General features: G+C 45.7%; 1 protein-coding gene across 1 annotated transcript in view; it reads left to right on the forward strand.

The window, feature by feature from the left end:
• The window catches only part of LOC148521827 (vasoactive intestinal polypeptide receptor 1-like), a 233,734-nt gene that overhangs the window by 111,878 nt on the left and 100,210 nt on the right, over nucleotides 1–21,646 (forward strand). The window contains exons 6-7 of the mRNA XM_088474760.1: nucleotides 3,951–4,083; nucleotides 4,190–4,343. Coding sequence (XP_088330886.1) covers nucleotides 3,951–4,083; nucleotides 4,190–4,343 — 287 coding nt within the window. The remainder of the gene's footprint in view (nucleotides 1–3,950; nucleotides 4,084–4,189; nucleotides 4,344–21,646) is intronic.

Below are 21,646 nucleotides of genomic sequence, written 5' to 3' on the forward strand. Positions count from 1 at the left end.
ACTGGCGATCCACGATCCCCCCTCCTATAACTGAGTGTTGTGCATGGCTTGATCACTATATGTCCATGGATGACCTCATCTTGTTCTTGACATGCTAGCTCCAATATTTTACAGTGCTTTGGACCCCATGTCTCTTAATTTGGCCATTACCAGTCACTTCACCATAGGGGACATGAGGGGGTTGTCCTGGCCAGTTGTGTTTGCCTCCCCTGAAAATGCTGTGGAATAGGACTTTTTGTAATTGTGGGCTTCTTAAATCTAGATGTCAGGTATACAAACTTCACTCCTCAGCAGAGGTGTTTCTCCTTATTTCCCCCCTCCTTTTCCCCACTTTCTGTCTGTCTTTGTTCATTTGTCTTTGTTTTATGCATTGTCTGCCTCGCAAACATACACAATCTTGGCAAAGCTCATAATTAAAAGTCGTGCATGATGGAATTATCATTGGGCCCTCCCACCCATCCTTATGTTGCATATTAAGGCATGCACAGTTTAACAAACCAAAAACTTCAGCGACAGGGACTGACACTTTTGTGGCTGAAGTGCCTGGTTTGTTTGGGCACTCACAAAAGACAACATTCTATTGGTTTGGTTAAACCAAGCTGGTTATGCCTTATGGTCTCAGTAATGTTCCCACACTGTTTCAAAACTTTGTAAACTAGATATTCTGGTACTTCCTATACCGATTGGTGGTGGTATACTTAGATGACATCCTCATCTTATCAGCTGATAACTCCCATCAGAAATATGTAAAGGAGGTTCTTCTGTGTCTCAGAAAAAAAAACCTCTTATGTAAATTCAAAAAGTGCACTTTTGATGTCCCTTCCATTCTATTCCTGGGCTACTTAATTTCTGGTACATATATATGCATGGATTCTGCAAAAGTTCAGGCAATTGTTGATTGGCCTCAACCAAAAACTTTGAAGTCAGTGTAATGCTTCCTAGTGTTCACCATCTATTACAGAAAGTTTATCCAGAATTATTTCACCATTGTTGCACCTCTCACTGCTCTCATAAAGAAAGGTGCTAACCCTCGCAAATGGTCTGATGAGGACTCTTCAGCTTGCCAAAGCCTCAAAATAGCCTTCACCTCTGCTTCAATTCTACATCAGTCTAATTTGGCAGAACAATTCTTCCTAGAAGTGGATACATCCTCTGTAGGAGTAGGAGCAGTTCTCTTACAGAAAGCAAGATGGTCAGTGGCAGCACCGTAGCAGGATGGCAGTGCACTCTGTGCTGCACTGCTGCCCCTCTTGCTCCCCCTCGCCCTCTCCTTCCCTTTTCACACAGCCGTCGGGTGGAGGGTGGGGATTTCTTTAGAGTTTCTCTGCTCTGCTGCATAGCACTCCAGGAGGTCTCTTCCTGCAGACCTCCGGAACCCAGCAGGTAGCGGCCGGTGACCTTGCAGGATTCCTCCCTGTGCGGAGGCACCAGCTGCACCACCCTCCCTATGGCCCTGGTCAGTGGCATTTATGTGGATTCTTTTCTAAGAAATTTCTTCCTGCTGAGAAAAACTACTCAGGTGACAGGTGACTACGAAAAGGTGACAAAAAGCTTGTCCCCTTGAAACTAGCTTCAGAAGAATGGCTATATCTACTAGAGCATGCTCAATTACCTGTCACCATTTACACTTACTGTATCTTAAATATACTCAGTCCTTGAATCCTCACCAATCTCGATATGCATTGTTTTTCTTTTGTTTCAACCTACATGTTACATTCCATCCTGGTTCAAAGAATCAAAAAGCTTATGCTCTGGTACTCTATCTGAATCTCGGCCTATCATCAATCCAGTATGTATCTCCTTACCAAGACCAATAAAAACACTCCTAGAGGAAAGACTTTTCTCCCTGACAAACTTCAGAAGAAGCTTCTCCAATGGGCCCATTGCTCAAAGTATGCTGGTCATGCGAGTACTCGCAAGACGCTGGCTCTCATCCAAAGAGATTACTGATGGCCTACCATGTCACAGGATGCACAACAGTTCATTACTGTCTGTGACAAATGTGCACTGTACAAAAATCCTTGTCAATCCCCTGCAGGGCAACTTGTTCCTCTAACCGATTGCTACCAAACCATGAACCCATGTGGACTTTGTAACAGACTTACCTGAATCTGATGGTCATAATACCATCTAGATGGTGGTTGACTGCTTTTCAAAGATATCTAATTTCATTCCCCTCAAGAGTCTTCCCTCTGCTCCAGTCTTGACACAATTGTGCACAAGATTTTTCGATTACATAGCTGTCCGGAGGAACTTGCATCAGACAGAGAAATACAGTTTGTGGCAAGATTTTGGAGGAGTCTCTGTAAGGCTCTCCAGATTGGGTTAAAGTTCTCTTCTGCATATAATCCCCAGTCCAATGGTCAGACAGAAAGGGTTAATCAAGATTTGGATTCACTACTACGTCTGTATGTATCATCTTCTCAAGATGACTAGATTAATCTTCTGTCTTGGGTTGAATTCTGCCACAATAATAATTTCCACAAATCATTTTCCTCCGCTCTATTCTTCGTAGTTTATGGTCAACATATGAATATTCCTGCATCCAGACATTTCAGTTCCAGCTGAAATTATTTTTGAAAATTGGAAATTTTGTGAATGAATGATTACTTTTTGCATCTCAATGCTACAAAGTACAAGCAGATAAAAACATTGAGTAATCCCAGCATTGAAACCCAGATACAAAGTATGGCTATCCACAAAAATCCTACAATTAAGGTTTCTCTCAATGAAATTTGATCCATGTTTCATTGGTCCATTCCCAGTCACTCAGGCCATCAATCCAGTATCCTACAAACTGCAGTTACCATCATACCAAAAATTTCCATATTCTTTCCACATTTCTCTCCTGAATCCTCTCATCATCAACAGGTTCTTCAAGGCAAAGTTTTTCATCTCTTTCAATACTCTGACCAAGGTGAAGAATGCTTTATGAGGTAAAAGACATTTTGGACTCTTGCATATGGTACAAGCAACTACAGTACCTTGTAGATTGGAAAGGATATGGTTCTGAAGAAAGATCCTGGAAAGATTATTTGTGTCTTTCATCTGAAGTTCACACACCGGCCTTAGCAAAGAAATTCGACCCTAAGTTCCCCACTGAACCATGATCAAGGTGTCAGGTGGCCACTCCTAGGATGGGAGTAATGTCACAAAACTGGGACTTAGTCAGTCTTACCGTGTCTGGTAGTGCTTTACCAAGGTAGGTCATTCTGTCCCAGTGCACTGTCAATCCATTCCCTGAGGTTCATGGGTGCATCCATGTTCTCTCTAATCAGGTGATAACCAGTAACCAGTCTCTACCTGTCTGTTGTGCTCTCAAGAGCTCCCTATTTAAGTCTGCACCTGACACTAGCACCTTATCAGAATAATATGATTCTTTACCTTCCAGAGATCTCACTCACTTGCAAGTAAGTGCTACCTCTGATCCACTGCCTGAACCTGCGCTACTGGAGTCCCGCAAGCTGCTGCCTCTGAGTCTATTCCATCCACTCTGCAGCACTGCACTGTATGCTGCTTCCAGCCTACACCTACCAGCTTGTGTTCAAACACCAATTCCAATCTGGCTCAACTACAGTTACTCTCACCAGTCTCACTCTGGATCAAGCTTGCGGTCTAACTCTGGCTGGCTGCTGCTATCTCTGGTCCCATTCATGTTCAAGCTTGTGGTTTCACTAGGGCTGGCTGTTACTCTCACTGATTCCACTCTGGTCCAAGCCTGCTGTACCACTCTGGCTGGTTGCTGCTATCTCTTTTCCATCTGTATTTGTTAGATTAAATCTGTTATTTAAATATATAAATTAAATTTATACTTCTATAAAATAACATCCGGTAAAGTGTACAGTAGTTTCAGGCATTATCATTTTAACCCAAACAAACAAACACTGAAGACAAAACTATATTGTGATATTTTGTTGGATTTTTATAGGTTATTTTTGTTGTTTTCACAGGAATCTTCACTGTCCCAGAAATTTCATACATATGAACTTATTTGTGTCTTTCATCATACGTGGAGCTGCCGTGTTTATTAAAGATGCAATTCTGTTCGCTGATGAGGATGTTGACCACTGTACCATGTCTACGGTAAAATACTATAACATCTGCAGCACTGTGACATGGCTAATTCTGTACAAAGAATATTATTCAATTGTTTACACTGGGTTGACCTACATGATTATTCCTTTTACAGATAGGCTGTAAGGCAGCTGTGGTTTTCTTCCAATACTCTGTCCTTGCTAATTTCTCATGGCTGCTGGTGGAGGGAATGTATCTACACACACTGCTCACTCTCACATTTACCTCACAAAGAAGATATTTTTGGTGGTACATTGTCATTGGTTGGGGTAAGTGCTAACACATAAACATGACTTTTATGGTTACAATATGTTTAGAAAGCTACATTAACTATTTCCTGTAACACAGAAGTGATACCAGATGTAGGGCGTGATTCAGATGTGCATGCTTCTGTAGTCGCGACTGCGTCTTTATGCTAATGCCGCAGAACATGGAGACACCCACTGGCTGTGGTGTATTACGATGTACCATCAGGGCGCATCGGATGCAATATCGGTGCACCATTGAACCAGACCTATAGAGGCGCAGAATCTCTGTGTGAACATGGCCGTTGATATCAGTGCAAAAGCTGCAGTTGCTGACCGTGACATGACCGCGGCACTCCAGCGTCTGGTTAGCCACCCACCTGCTACCACCCAGAAACTCCAACTGAAATTGCCTATCTCTGCATCCAAAAGGGGAAAGGGGATGTAATTAGACATGGAAGGTTATGTGGGTGGTTCCGGAATCTGATAGGCTTGCCTGAAGAGGTGAGTTTTCAGGGAACACTTGAAGGATTGGAGACTAGAGGTAAGTCTTATTGTGCATGGTAAGGCATTCCATAAAGTGGGTGCTGGAACCGTGAATGGAAGCAAGTAATGCATGGGGTGAGAGACGCAGATCTTGTGCTGAGCAGAGAGGTCGGGTTGGGAGATATTTTGAGATGAGTGAAGAGATGTATGTTTGTGTGGTTTGGTTACTGGCCTTATGTGTAAGTAAAAGTATTTTGCATTGAATACCATAGAAGACTGGCACCATCGGGACACAAGCACAGTGCGACTTGGATGCATGCACATAGTAAAAACCTTGTCCGCTAGCATGTGGCATTGATATTTTGCGCACCTCTGAATTAGGCCCAAAGACTTCCATTTTTCTTGTCATGTGTCTGCTAAAAATAGGCTGGAGAATATTAACTAAATGTGCGCTCAATAATTAAATTTGCGGATGTGGGGGTAAGGGTCAAGGGAATGGCCCAGAATCTCAATATTCTCATTTTAACTCTTGCATGGTTGCTGTGGATGACTTATCCCTTTTGGCAGTTTGCTATGACTGGTGTAAAAGAAGTTAGACTAATAGCAAATGTTTGGTATGTTGTTATTAGAGATGAGCGGGTTCGGATCTAAGAGATCCAAACCCTCCCGAACTAAGGGAATCCGAATCGGATCCAAGCGGGCTCGGATGTTCCCGCCAACTCGGATCTTTCAAATCGAGGCAAAACCACAGAGACAAAATCTTGCTTTTGTCTCTTTATATAAGGGATGCGGCGGGCGCCATTTCACTCCGGCTATGGAGACTGAACAAGGAGGGTGGGTAGTGTAGGGCTGGGGAGAGGTGCTATGCTGTTCTGTCTGCTGTGTCCTGGGCTGGTGCTGCTGATCCATTCTGGGCTGGTGTTGTGTTGTGCTGTCTGCCTTGTCCATCTGGGCTATTGCTGTGCTGTCTGTTGTATCCATCTGGGCTGTTGCTGATCCATCTGGGCTGGTGCTGTCTGCTGTGCGGTCTGCTGCGTCCATCTGGGCCCAAGTTCTGGACCCAAATAAAGTGTATTTTTTTTGTGTAATATATATTTGTCTGTGTGCATGTTATGCTTAACCGCACAAAATACAGCAATTCAGCAATGCAAGCTAGTGCTGCCTGACTCCAGTCGTCATCAATCTGTGCTCTGGGCCCAAAGTTCTGGAGCAGAAAAAAAAAAATTGTCTTTTATTTCTAATAATTGTCTGTGCGTGTTAGGCTTAGTTGCACAAGATCTATCAAGTCGGCAACACAAGCTAGTGCTGCCCGACTCTAGTCGTAATCAATCTGTGCTCTGGGCCCAAAGTTCTGGAGCAGAAAAAAAAAAATTGTCTTTTATTTCTAATAATTGTCTGTGCGTGTTAGGCTTAGTTGCACAAGATCTATCAAGTCGGCAACACAAGCTAGTGCTGCCCGACTCTAGTCGTAATCAATCTGTGCTCTGGGCCCAAAGTTCTGGAGCAGAAAAAAAAAATGTTCTTTTTTTATCTTTGTGTGTGTGCGTGTTAGGCTTAACCGCACAAGATCCAGCCAGCAATGCAAGTTGCAACCTAGTGCTGCCCAACTCCAGTCGTCATCAATCGGTGCTCTGGGCAAAAGTTCTGCAGCTGAAAAAAAATAAAAATAAAGTGTCTTTTTATTTATCTGTGTGCGTGTTAGGCTTAACCACACAAGATCCAGCCAGCAACGCAAGTTGCAACCTAGTGCTGCCCGACTCCAGCCGTCATCAATCGGTGCTCTGGGCCCAAGTTCTGGAGCTGAAAAAAAAGAAATATTTTTTTGGCTAATATTTGTCTGTGTGCGCACGACTGCACTTGTGTGAATTTAGTAACCGCACCTTGGCTACACTATTGGTGCTTGTGACACTGCTTCAAGACCACAGAAAATATGGAGGGCTGTCACATGACAGGAGAGCCAGTTCAAGAACCACATGTTGTAGCTGTCGCCAGCAGTGCAAGGCTGTCGCCTTCCTCATCTTCTATGAAGGCCCGTGCCCCAGGGCTTAAGTCACGCCATCAATATAGTAAAGCAAGTTTTACTGAAGTTAAGAAAAAATATTGAAAGGAAATTTGCCTTTAGATAAACAAAATATTGGCAATATGCCCTTCACTACACGAAGTGGCAAGGAAAGGATAAGGCCTTGGACTTTCTTTAGGAAGACTGCTGATTCTGATAACCCTTTGGAAAAAACAACTGTGTGCTCTGAGAAATCGAAATCACAAATCCCAGAGGAGAGTGCAAGTGTGTCCGCGGTTGCCATGTGTGAGCCAGACCTAAATATTAGTGTACTGGAGGATCCTCCAAGTTCCAACATTTGTGTGCCCTCTGTAAATGTGGGGAAGGGCAGTCAACATCTTGCAGACATAGTCATTGAGGATGCTTGTGTGGAATTGCACATGGAGGAGGATATTTTGGTAGTTGAAGGTGCTAAGGATGATGATAATGAAGATGTTGGTGATGAGGATGTTGATGCCAAGGATGTCCTTTGTGTAAGGCAACAGCTGTTGACCAAGGATTGAAAAAGCCAAAGCCCATTGTAATGCTTGGACCAAAGACAAAAAAATCTACTTCTCACGTGTGGAATTATTTCCATCCCGATCCGGACAACAGTTGTCAAGCCATATGTGACCATTGCCATGCATGAGTGAGTAGAGGGAGAGACCTAAACCACCTTGGAACCTCCTCCTTGCTACGTCACTTGGAGCACATTCATCAAATATCAAAGTGTACGTTGCCAAGTTCGAAAACTCAAAACGTAACAAGTTCAGTGTCACCTACCTGCTCCCTTTCTGTGAGATCCAAGCACCTTTGATCTCCAACACCAACACCTGCATCATCAATATCCTCATCCTGCTGCATCCAATGTTGGTATTCGAAGCATGATTGATTCCTCAGAAGGATCCTTGATGACTACGCCTGTTGCTGCTGCTGTTGCTGTGAGTGGATCTTCATCCCAGAAGGGGACCAGGAGGAAGACTACTTGTAATATATCCTCCAAAAAACAATTAACTGTTAAACAATCGTTTGCAAGGGCAAACAAGTATGACAGCAATCACCCATTTGCACAGAAGATTACTAACTCCATAACAACTATGCTGGTATTAGATGTGCATCCAGTATCCACATTACTGCAGTGGGTGTTCAACTGTTAATTAAGGTCCTGTGTCCTTGCTTCCAGATCCCTTCTAGATTCCACTTCACTAGGACAGCAATTCCAAGTCTGTACAAGGACATTAAAAAAAACCTTATTAATGTCTTCAGAAATGCCATTATATCCTCTGTCCACTTGACCACTGATATGTTGACTTACCACTGCCAGCTGTCTCCATGGATCTGTATGTGTAATTTGCCTGGAGGAGCTGTTCTGATCATGCTGGATGCAGTACTTCTCCCTGCATTCCTTCCACAGTGATTATTTCACCTGGGCTCTCGTCTCTCTGTGATCATTGCTAGTCTTGATTGGAATTGCAGGGGTGGTTCTAATTCTCAGTGAGGCAGAGATGAGTACTCCTTCGGCATGTTGTGCCTTCCACCACTCAGAATGCTACTGCCAGCCCACCTGTCCATATCCACCAATTGCAGCCAGACCCAGGGTATATATATCCTCCCATGATAGCATTCTGGGACTGAACATCTCGACTCTTCCCATGGTGTATGGTTCGTGCTGTCTCTGTGTACAAGTGTATCCCTGGCTCCTGCTGACAGCAACCCCCAGTGCATTCAGAAAACCTGCTGGTTCTGAGACCAGTTTATCTTACATGGCAATCCAGAAAACCTGCTACAGCAACCCCTGGTGCTATCCAGAAAACCTGCTACAGAAACCCCTGGTGCTATCCAGAAAACTACTACAGCAACCCCTGGTGCTATCCAGAAAACCTGCTACAGCAACCCCTGGTGCATCCAGAAAACCTGCTACAGCAACCCCCGATGCATCCAGAAAACCTGCTACAGCAATGCCTGTCAATCCAAACGTCCTGCTAGCATCAGCTAATAGTGAGTTCCTGTGCTCCTGACCTTAGTCCTGTGCTCTTCTGCTAGCCCTACTCCTGGTTGGTCCCTGGCACCCTGCAAACCTGCATCATGCTTCCTGCTGTGGATCAACTCCTGCTCCTTCTACCTACCCACTCCCTCCCTGAACCTAAAATCCCAAACCTACCCATTCCTTGTTGATCCCAATTACCCTATCCAGCCTGCACCTGAGCTCCAGCCTTTGTCACACCATTTCTGGATTACCCTGTTTAGCCCTCGTCTCAGCAATACCTGATTTCCCTTCAGTTCAAACCACGTTATTCCAGTCCAGAGATAAATTCCAAGTTCACCAGTTCAATCCACGTTATTCCAGTCTAGAGTCAAGTTCCAAGTTCACCAGTTCAACTCAACAAGTCGTCCTGCTGGTCCCAGTCCGGTTCCTCCAAGTTCCTGTCATTCATCATCAAAGGCAGTTCTAACTGCTACATAAATCTTGCACTAGAACTATCTACGTCATCTGTGGTTCCAGTCATGCCGGTCTCCGTTGAATCCCACTCATCACCTGAGACAGGTAACGCACAGACACCATTCATGACATATCCTAACCATCATCTTTGCACAGTCCTCAACTCTATTAATAATTATATCAATCAGTTTTGAGCCAGCAAGCTGGATGCAACCTTTTGGCCCTATAACTAGATGAAAAAATCAATATTGTGAGCTGTGTGGTGGTCAAAATTGACTGGAAACTAGTGGAAATAGATGTTATTGAGGTTATTAATTTTAACTGTAGGAACAAAAAAAGGCCAATTTTATGTGATTTAGCTGTTTTTTTTTTTTTTTTAAGAAAAAATCCAGATCCAAAACCAAAACACGGAAACAAAACAAGGCGGTGAGGTTTTGGCAAAACCAGGGGAGATTCAGATCCAAAACCAAAACACGGGGGTCGGCGCACATCTCTAGTTGTTATGGGTTAATGCTTTTACATGTTTTAGTAAATTATAATAATAATAATAATAATAATAAAAATAATAATTATATTTTTATTTATATAGCGCTTTTCTCCTAAAGGACTCAAAGTGCTTTACATTTGCCTTTACAGTACAAAACACAAAATAAGCTTAAACAAGGGACATTAGTGAAATGCTTGGGTGAAGCGGTAAGTCTTGAGTCTATTTTTGAAGTATTCTAGAGTGGAGGCCTCTCGAACTCTGCGGGGAAGTGAGTTGCATAAAGTTGGAGCCCCAAAACTGAAAGCTCGACCCCCAGACGAATTCCGGGAGATTCTATGTACTGTTAATAGCCCTTCATCAATGGATCGCAGTACTCGTGTGGGACAGTATGGAATCAGAAGCTGCTTTAGGTACCTTGGGCCATGGTCATGTAGGGCTTTGTAAGTTAGTAATCCAATTTTGAAAACATTTCGCCATCTGACAGGCAGCCAGTGAAGGGAGTAGAGAGTGGGTGTTATGTGTCTGGAATGGGGCTGGTTGGTTAATAGCCTGGCAGCTGCGTTTTGTGCCATCTGCAAGCGGTGCAATTCTTTTGCTGGGAGTGCAAGGTAGAGGGTGTTGCAGTAATCTAGGCTATGATGATATAAATGTATGCATGACTTTAGGCAGATCTGAGGGAATTAAGTGCTTGATTCTGGCAATGTTCCTCAGAAAGAATGAGGATTTGATTGTGACTGATACCTGAGCCACTATTCCGCACATGTTCAGTGTTTTGTAATTCTGATCCCCCAAGCATGTCCTGTTGGTTGGCTATGCTGTAGCCCTGACTTGTGACCTATCATAAGGACCTCTGTTTTAAAGGAAGGTTTGATACTGGTCTATAGTTGGTCATGCAGTCGGGGTCTAAATTAGGTTCTTTAAGAAGTGGTCTAACAATTGCTTCCTTTAGTGGTTCTGGAAAAAAGCCTGTGTGCAAAGAGCATTGAACTATTTTTGCAATTACAGGGCCAATCATGTCCATACACCCTAAGAGAAACTTAGTTGAGGCAGGGTCCAGATCACAGGTGGTGGGTCGCAACATTCTGATAATTTTGGCAAAGTCTTTTACATCCATTATGTCAAAGCTGTTCCAGGGAGACAGGTGGCTTACCTTTGCAGGTTTGGTAGTTTTGCAATCCTTTGATGGCACTGTGGGGATTCCAGCCCAGATGGAGGATACTTTATCTGCAAAGAATTTTGCAAACTCATTGCATTTGGACTGGGAGAGGGTTTCATTAAGCTGCAGACATGCTGGTTTGCAAAGCATCTCCACTGTACGGAAAAGCTGAGCTGGCCTATTGTTTGCTGCCTTGATCTCATTTGAAAGGAACTCTGTTTTCTTATGGGTGATTGTTGATTGATATTCTCTACTATGTTTGATTAGTGTTAACTTATCCTTTACAAGGTTAATCTTCCTCCATTGTCTTTCAAGTCTACGCCCCCTTTTCTTGAGTTCACTAACACTATTGTCACACCAAGGGGCTTAACGGTGTGGTATGCCTGGTCGTATATGCACAGGGGCGATAATATCCATTGCAGCTGTCACATCTCTGTTATAGTAATGGACTAGAGAACAAGGATCTTCACAGGCCCCCATTATCGCAGAAAGATCCAGGTTTGCTGCAAGAACCTGGGGGGTCATGTCCCTCCTTGGATGATACCTTGTCAACTCCATGGGTAAAGTTGTATTTTGAGGGGTTGCAACTGAGAAGTGAATAGAGTGTTGGTCTGACCACATGACTAGGTTTATATTTATGTCAGAGACTTCTAATCCAATCTGGAAGACAAGATCAAGAGTGTGACCACTTATATGAGTAGCTGAAGGAATGACTTGTGTGAGGCCCAGAGCATTCATTGTGCACAGGAGATGTTGGCCAAGGTGAGAGAGCTCATCATCAACCCATCCATTGAAATCCTCAAGGATCAGCCATCTTTGATGCTCCAGAACTAGTTCAGCAACAACATTTACAAATTCTTGTAGAAATATCTTTCCATCTCCAGGGGGGCGGTAAATGAAAAGTACTCTGAATCCTAAGTCTGTAGAACTCCGAGCAGCAATGCACTCAAATGAGTGAGTAATTTCCATTGGGTGGACCCTAAGTTTGTTCTTTTTTAAAGCAGATTGCCACTCCCCCTCCCCTGCGGTTAAGTCTTGGGTTGACATAGTAATTTGTTGGAACTGCAGCTTCCAAAATAGGAGCTGCATTTTCATCTAGCCAAGTCTCTGTAATACAGGCAAGATCTGAAGATTCAAGGTCAGCATTTGTAGCAGTCTTGTTTCTTATAGATCTGGAATTACAAATTACGGACCTGATGGGGCATACCAGAGGGCCTGTAGTTTTCATTAAAATTATAAATTATATCCACTGTTCTTGTTTACAGCAAGCCAACCAGTTTGCATATGAGTGGATGTAATCTGTTTTAATTATTTTTTTTACACTCTTCTTTTATAAATATTCTTCCCTCCTGGACTCTATGGCTGACATCATAACTTCCCTATAACTTTTGTCTTTATAGTTATACCAATAAAGATTTTTGTGTCTTTCTTGATATGTTTTATCTTTAACACATCTTATGCCGCACATCCACTTGCCGACTGTGAAACGAGAGCATGATTACGACATTGTAATCGTGCAGTCGTTTCTCAGTGTATGATGTGCCTACACTGAATGTTCAGTCGTTCAGTGTAGGCACATCCATCATCCCCGTACATGCTCAACCTGACGTTATCGTTAGGTTGACCGGCATGTTTGGGCGATGATAGATGTTAAAAATGACCAGCGAGCATGCGCATCGCTGGTCGTTTTTTACTTTAAACTGCCCGACTTGCGGACGATTAACAAGCGATTGAACGATAACGATGTAGTTATTTTTCAATTGGCCTGTTTAATCGCCTAGTGGATACACACCTTTAATCACCTAACTTTGAATTTAGATTAGTAATTATTGGGGGTATATTTACAAAAGAACTGGTTTTCAAAACTGCTGATTCTCTGAGGCTTTGAAGGCTGAAATTAAAAAGACAACAGTAATTCACACAAAACAAGCTTGATTTTGCTAATATTATGATTGTTCTTTTAAATACAGCCCTCAAAGCCATCCATAATCTTTGGCTTTAAAACAATAATCTTATATAAATATACCCATTGGACATAGGAATAGTAGGAACCCTGGGTCTGATTCTGCAAGGATCGCTATTCTGCTTATTTGCACGAAACCCAGTTTCTAATATCAGCAGTGATGTGTAATGTTTCCCTTTGCATTGCAATTGCAGCCTAACATAAGGACGCCCACTTCCCATTACTCACATCCGTATGCATTGGCAACATAGCGAGACAATCGGTAACATTGAGTAACATTGGACCCAGACGCACAGTTAAGGCAGGTCAGACCTGGAATTGCTTACTTCAGTGCATGCTATTAGGCCTCAGGCTGCGTATGGTATTGCAGTGGATAATTTATGCACACCCATGCAACGCCGTTGAAATGCACTGGCACGCCTGTGTTCGCCCAACCACCCCCCTACAAATGGCAGTTCCTGTCAATCACTCTGCGATGGGTCTGCGTCGTCACTGTGATCGCAGTCCTGATCACAGTGTCTGGTTCACGCACAGGCACTGCGATGCATAGGCATGTGCAGTGCAAAATAATTGGCCGATTGCATCCGTATAAGCAACTGCAATCCTTGCTGAATCAGGCCCCCTTATAGAAGAAACTACACCATCCTGTTTTTTTGTCATACAGTATGTGTATACTGATTTGGATTAAGGGTGTGCACCAGCCACTTTGCGTGTTTTGGTTTTGGATCTGGATCTTTCTTCGTGTGTTGGATCTGGATTTTTTTGGAAAAAAGCATAAAAACAGCTAAATTCACAGAATGTGTTTTTTTTTCCTATGCTATTATTAACCTCAATAACATTAATTTCCACTCATTTCCAGTCTATTCTGAACACATCACACCTCACAATATTGTTTTTAGGCAAAAAGGTTACACCGAGGTAGTTGGATGACTATGCTAAGCCATACAAGTGGGCGGCAACAAAAAGAGGTGCAAGATGGAATTGTCCTTATGTTGTATACACAGGACATGCACACTTTACCAACCCAATCGTTTCAGCACCAGGGTCTGCCACATGACTGTGGCTGAAATGATTGGTTCGTTTAGGCCCCCACAAAACAAGCTGGCAATTAATCTGTCCCTGCACAAACTGGCTCTACAGAGGCAAGATGTCGTCCTCATCCTCATCCACTGATTCCTCACCCTCTTCAGTGTTGTGTACATCTACATCCTCATCCTCACAGAGTATTCATTCGTCCCCGCTGGAATCCATCACCACAGGTCCCTCTGTACTTTCTGGAGGCTGGTCTTCCCGGAAGAATTGATAATTCACTTTGATGAACATCATCTTTTCCACATTTTGCGGAAGCAACCGCCTACGCCTTTCGCTGACAAGGTTCATGGCTGCACTAAAAACTCTTTCGGAGTACACACTGGAGGGGGGGCAACTTAGGTAAAATAGAACCAGTTTGTACAGGGGCCTCCAAATTGCCTATTTTTCCTGCCAGTAGAGGTATGGACTGTCTGACATGCCTACTTGGATACTGTCACCGATGTAATCCTCCACCATTCTTTCAATGGTGATAGCATCATGTGCAGTGACAGTAAACATGTCAGAAATTGTTGGCAGGTCCTTCAGTCTGGGCCAGATGTATAAACAGTGAGTTGGTTAGGATATCTAAGTTGTTTCCTGGCAGCCCCAGTTGCGGGAGAAAATAAAGAAGGAGCTGTTGCCGTGTCACCGTGTCATGTTCCCCTTCAGCTGACAGTGTTTTCACCAGCAGGTCTTTGCACCTCTGCAGGCTTGTGTCCGCCGGAAAGAGAGACACCACATAGGCTTTAAACCTAGGATCAAGCATGGTGGCCAAAATGTAGTGGTCTGATTGCAACAGATTGACCACCCTTGAATCCTGGGAAAGCAAATGAAGGGCTTCATCCACAAGTCCCATATACTGAGCGGAATCGCTCCATCTCAGCTCCTCCTTCACTTTCTCTATCTGCTTCTGCAAAAGCCTGATGAGGGGATTGACCTGACTCAAGGTGGCAGTGTATGAACTGACTTCACGTGTGGCAAGTTTGAAGGGCTGGAGAACCTTGCACAACACAGAAATCATTATCCACTGTGCTTGAGTCAGGTTCATACCCCCTCCTTTGCCTATGTCATAGGTGGATGTACAGGCTTGAATGGCCTTTTGCTGCTCCTCCATCCTATGAAGCATGTAGAGGGTTGAGTTCCACTGCATTACAACCCCTTTTTTCAGGTGATGGCAGGGCAGGTTCCAGAGTGTTTGCTGGTGCTCCAGTCTTCGGCACACAGTTGCTGAATGGTGAAAGTGGGCCGAATATTTGGGGCCACCCAATGCGTCTCCTGCATGGGTATACAATCGGGAAACTGGCTGCCTTAATACCGACAGCTGGCTTCCCGACTGTCATATCCTGGCGAGGGTGAAATGCCGGGCATCTATATCTAGATGCCTGTCATTTTCCCGACGCCGGGAGACAGGCGCCCGGCATCCCAATCGAGTGGACAGCTGTGGGGGGGAGGGTTAGTTTGAGGGCACCCGGGGGGGAACAAAGGGTTAGGCACCCCCCTGGGAGGGTTAGAGTTAGGCTAGGAGGAGCAAGGGTTAAGGTTAGGCACACCCGGGGGGGACAGGGTTAGTCACCCCCCCGGAGGACTTAGGTTTAGGCAGCCGGGAAGGGGGGGTTAGGGTTAGGCACTTAGAGGGGGGATTAGGGTTAGGCACTTGGGGGGGAGGTTAGGGTTAGGCACCCCTAAGGAGGGTTAGGGTTAGGGGGTTAGGTTAGTTTATACTTACCTTAGCGACGATCAGGATTTCCAGTGCTGTCGGGCTTCCGCTGCTGGGAACTCTGCTTTTGTCGGCCAGTGGTATTTCATACCAATTCCCCTGCGTGTCCCTGTCATTTCCCAAAAAATTCTACACCACCAAATTTATTGTGCGAGCAAAACATGGGATGTGCTGGAATTTGCCCAGATGTAATGCCCGCACAATATTGGTGGCATTGTCAGATATCACAAATCCCCTGGAGAGGTTAGTGGGGTAAGCCATTGGGCGATGATTTCCCTCAGTTTCTCTAAGAGGTTGTCGGTGGTGTGCCTCTTACTGAAACCGGTGATACACAGTATAGCCTGCCTTGGAATGAGCTGGCGTTTCTGAGATGCTGCTACTGGTGACTCTGCTGTTGTTGCTGCGTAAGGCAATACATCTACCCAGTGGACTGTCACAGTCATATAGTCCTTAGTCTGCCCTGTTTCACTTGTCCATGTGTACGTGGTTAAGTGAACATTGGGTACAACCGGATTTTTTAGGACACTGAGGACACTTTTTCTGACGTCTCTGTTCATTCTCGGCATCGCCTGCCTAGTGAAGTGGAATTTAGACGGGATTTGGTACCAGGGACACACTACCTCCATCAATTGTCTAAACCCCACTGCACTAATGGTGGGTACTGGATGCCCATCTAACACCAACATAGCTGTCAAGGCCTCAGTTATCTGCTTTGCAACAGGATGACTGCTGTCGTACTTCATCCTCCTCGATAAGGACTGTTGGAGGGTCAATTGCTTAGTAAAAGAAGTAGTGGTGTCCCAACTTCCCCTCTGGGATAATGAATGACTGCCAGCAGCAACAGCAGCAGCAGTAGGCATAGCGATGCAGGATCCTCCGGAGGAATCCCAGATAGAAGAGGAGTCAGTCATGCCAGTGACATGGCCTGCAGGACTACTTCTGATCCAGATTGAGGAGGATATTGATGAGGAGGGAGGGATTTAGGTGTCCCTGGATTGGTTACGGTCAAGGCCACAGTTTCTGAACTTTGTAGTAACTTTTATGAATGCGCTGCAGGTGATGTATAAGGGAGGATGTTCCTAGGTGGTTAACATCCTTACCCCTACTTATTACACCTTTACATAAGCTACATATGGCAAGACAGTAGTTGTCTGGATTTGGACTGAAATATTTCCAGGCCAAAGAGGTGGAATTGTTGGTCTTCAGCCCAGGCATGACGATGGGCTTTTTCATCCCACGGATAACAACTGTCTCCCTCGGTGCCTGATTTAACCAAACCACATCACCAGCAGAATCCTCCTCATCAACTTCCTCCTCAGCGCCAGCTACACCAATATCCTCATCCTGTTGTACTTCAACAGTGACATCTTCAATTTAAATATATGAGCAACTGGACTGTGTGTGCTCCTTCCAGAACTTGCAGAGGGTGTGCAAATGGTGGAAGGAGCCACCTCTTCCCATCCAGTGTTGGGAAGGTCAGGCATCACAACCACTGACACACTTGGACTCTCCTTGGGGATTTGTGATATCTTCTTAGAACGCACAGTTCTTTGCTGTGCTTTTGCAAGCTTAACTTGTTTCATTTTTCTAGTGTTAGGAGGAGGGCTTCCATCGTCATGTGAAGCTAAACCACTAGTCATGAACATAGTGTCACACGCCGGCCTGGAGACCCCAGAATCAGACCCCATCGCTTACCTGTGCGGGCGCTGACCCGCGCTGTCTTCCGGCTCCCGCGCTGTATGCTCCTTCCTCTTCTCCCAAGGCAGTCTCCGCTGTTGTCCTCTGGAGGGTTCCGCTGCTGTGCTGCTCCCACGCCGGCTCCTGCTCACCGCTGGTCCCCGCTGACTACCTCCAGGAAGCGCTGTCCTCCGGTCCATGGGCGTGGCCATCTTGGATTGCCCATGTGACCCCACTACCACCAATGAGGAGCCTTCTCCTTCTCTCTCAGCCTGTCAGCTCCCAGTGTCCACTATAAAAGGATCCCCAATGCTCACACAAGTTGCCAGTGCAACTAGTTTCTTAGTTTAGCTAAGTAGCCTTCCCACTGTGCTCCAGCCGCTCCACGTAGCCACTCAGCTACCAACGTCTACCCACGGCTATCCAGCCGCTCCACGTAGCCGCTCAGCTACCAACGTCTACCCACGGCTATCCAGCCGCTCCACGTAGCCGCTCAGCTACCAACGTCTACCCACGGCTATCCAGCCGCTCCACGTAGCTGCTCAGCTACCAACGTCTACCCACGGCTATCCAGCCGCTCCACGTAGCCGCTCAGCTACCAACGTCTACCCATGGCTATCCAGCCGCTCCACGTAGCCGCACAGCTACCAACGTCTACCCACGGCTATACAGCCGCTCCACGTAGCCACTCAGCTACCAACGTCTACCCACGGCTATCCAGCCGCTCCACGTAGCCACTCAGCTACCAACGTCTACCCTAGGCTATCCAGCCACTCCACGTAGCTTCCTAGCTATCTCGTTACTGCCACATTCCTCAAACTCCTGTCAGTTCGCTGCACCCTCTCATGCGGAGAAACTTCATTAAGCCAAGCCTCCTCCAGCGAGCGTCTGCGCCAAATAATACAGATCCAAGGCCCAGTCCGGGAACACAGCTCCTAAATTCCACGCTTGTGACAGTTTGCACTGGCCAGATGGACTCGGCAAGTGGTCAAGGATCTGGGATAGAAGCCTCGCAGGATGTACTATCCCGTCTGGAAAGACAGGAGACCTCTCAGGCTCAGCTGATCCAATTTATCCAAGATATGTCGTCACGCCTGGACAACATTCAGTCCTTACTGGCTCATCCCGCTCCCGCTGGCTCCCAAGCCGCCTCTCCTCCTGTGGTGTCACCTGCTCCTCCGGTTCTACCTCCTGCTCGTCTTCAGCTCTCCCCTCCGAGCAAGTTCGATGGCAACCCCAAATTATGCAGGGTTTTTTTAAATCAATGCAAAATCCAATTCAAGCTACAATCCGCCAACTTTCCGACGGCCAGAACCAGGGTGGCATATATCATCTCTCTACTCTCTGGCCAAGCACTCGATTGGGTCTCGCCCCTTTGGGAGAAGTTGGATCCCCTGCTCTCCAACTACCCCGAATTTGTTGCTACATTTCGCAAAATCTTTGATGAACCCGGAAGAACCACCTCCGCATCAGCTGATATTCTACGCCTCCGTCAGGGCAGCAGGACCGTCGGCCAATACGTAGTCCAGTTCCAGACTCTAGCTTCAGAACTCAATTGGAATGAGGATGCCCTCATCGCTGCCTTCTGGAGTGGCCTTTCTGAAAGGCTCAAAGACGACCTAGCTTCCCGTGACCTTCCAACCAGTTTGGATGGGTTAATCTCCCTCTGCAACAAGGTGGATCTCCGTCACAGGGAGCGTGCCTTGGAAAGAGGCAGATTTGATCGTGGAAGGCCACGTCCAGTTTCCCGCTTACCCTCTCCTCCTCTGGGCGAAGAACCCATGCAGGTCAACCGCTCTCATTTATCGGCTGAGGAGCGTCAGAAAAGGCGGAGGCAGAACCTCTGTATGTACTGCGGATCTCCTCATCATTTAGTTAAAACTTGTCCCATTCGTCCGGGAAACGCCTCCTTCTAACTTATGAAAGAGAGGTTAAGTTAGGAGTTGCCATTGAATCACAAAGGAAGTCTGATTCCACCATCCAGGCTCATTTAAAGTGTCCTCGAGGTTCCAAAGCTGTATTAGCTCTCCTGGATTCCGGAGCGGCAGAGAACTTTGTCACTACTGAATTTGTCCAGAAGCATCAAATCCCCATGGAAGCGTTGCCTCGAGTCATCACTTTAACCGCCATCGATGGTAGTCGCATTTCTAGTGGAACCATCACCCATCGTACAACACCACTTAAACTTACCATTGGGGTGCTCCATTCTGAACAACTATCCTTCCTAGTGATTCCCAAAGCCTCTCATTCTTTAGTCCTCGGATTACCCTGGCTACAGAGACATTCACCTCAAATCGATTGGACCACCATGCAAATAATCTCCTGGGGTTCCAATTGCTTCAAAGGTTGCCTTCAGCGGGTAATACCTATCAGATCTTCCATTGTACGGGATTCTACAGACCTGCCCAAAGCCTACGATGGGTTTCAGGACGTCTTTAGCAAACAGAGCGCAGACCTGTTACCTCCCCATCGTGATTGGGACTGTCCCATAGATCTGATTCCCAGGAAGAATCCTCCTAGGGGCCGAACCTATCCTCTATCTCTCCCTGAGACTCAGGCCATGTCGGAGTACATTACGGAAAACTTAAATAAAGGCTTCATTCGACCTTCCACGTCTCCAGCAGGGGCTGGATTTTTCTTCGTAAAAAAAAAAGATGGTGGCTTGCGCCCGTGTATTGACTACCGGGGTCTTAATGAAATAACTATTAAGAATCTCTACCCTCTTCCTCTCATTACAGAGTTATTTGATAGAGTCAAGGGAGCCACAGTTTTTTCCAAACTCGACCTAAGAGGAGCCTATAATTTAATTCGTATCCGTCCAGGCGATGAATGGAAAACGGCCTTCAACACCAGGGATGGGCACTACGAGAATCTCGTTATGCCCTTCGGCCTCTGTAATGCTCCGGCCGTCTTCCAGTTTTTCGTCAATGAAATCTTCCGGGACCTCTTGTACAAGTGTGTGGTCGTTTACTTAGACGACATTTTGATTTTTTCTCAAGACCTCCAAACTCATCGAGACCAGGTCAAACAAGTCCTTCTGAGGTTGCGGTCCAATCAACTGTTTTGCAAATTAGAGAAGTGTCTGTTTGAGGTCTCAAGTGTACCATTCCTGGGATACATTATCTCCGGAACAGGCCTTCAAATGGATTCGTCAAAACTACAAGCCATTCTTGATTGGTCTCTTCCTTCTTCCTTAAAATCCATACAAAGATTCCTAGGATTTGCCAATTACTATCGCAAGTTTTGTAAAAGGTTTCTCGACTCTGGTAGCTCCGATTACAGCCCTCACCCGCAAGGGAGCAGATCCAACTATATGGCCCGTCGAAGCTACCTCTGCATTTCAACTTCTTAAGCAAGCCTTCATCTCCGCTCCCATCTTAAAGCAACCAGACTCCACCCGGCCCTTTATCCTGGAGGTGGACGCATCCTCTGAAGGTGTCGGTGCAGTGCTCTCCCAGCGATTTAAAGATGAAAAACTTCATCCCTGTGGTTTCTGTTCCCGGAAGTTTTTGCCTGCAGAGAAGAACTACACCATTGGAGATCAAGAGTTACTCGCCATGAAACTAGCCCTCGAAGAATGGCGATATCTTCTAGAAGGAGCTCATTACCCCATTACCATTTTTACTGACCATAAGAACCTCCTTTATCTTAAATCTGCAAATTGCTTGAACCCTCGTCAAGCCCGGTGGGCAATGTTTTTCTCCAGATTTAACTTCAAAGTCTCCTATCGCCCCGGTTCACAAAACCTCAAAGCCAACGCACTCTCCCGTTCCATGACGAGCAACCCTGATCTACCCATGGAACAGCCCCAACCAATCTTGAATTCCGCTTCCTTCGCCTCTACCCAATTATCTTCTATACCCCCGGTTGGGAAGACTTTCGTCGCTCCGGAACTCCGCAAGAGGTTACTGCATTGGGCTCATGCTTCCCGGTTCTCTGGTCACCTGGGTATGGATAAAACCCTAGAATTTATCCAGCGGTCCTATTGGTGGTCTTCGATGAAAAAGGACGTCAGGTCTTATGTGTCTTCATGCATCAAATGTGCCCAACACAAGATACCTCGGTGGGTTCCACACGGTCAACTCCAACCTCTTGCAATTCCATCTAAGCCATGGACTCACCTATCTATGGATTTCATCTCTGATCTTCCTCCATCTCGGGGCCACAACACAATTTGGGTTATCGTGGATCGTTTTTCTAAAATGGCTCATTTCGTACCACTTACTGGGCTTCCGTCTGCACCTCTACTCGCCCACAGCTTTATAAAAGAGATCTTCAAGCTCCACGGCCTT

Source organism: Taudactylus pleione, unplaced genomic scaffold (assembly GCF_031769625.1).
Source record: "Taudactylus pleione unplaced genomic scaffold, aTauple2 ptg000155l, whole genome shotgun sequence".
Classification (NCBI taxonomy): Eukaryota; Metazoa; Chordata; class Amphibia; order Anura; family Myobatrachidae; genus Taudactylus; species Taudactylus pleione.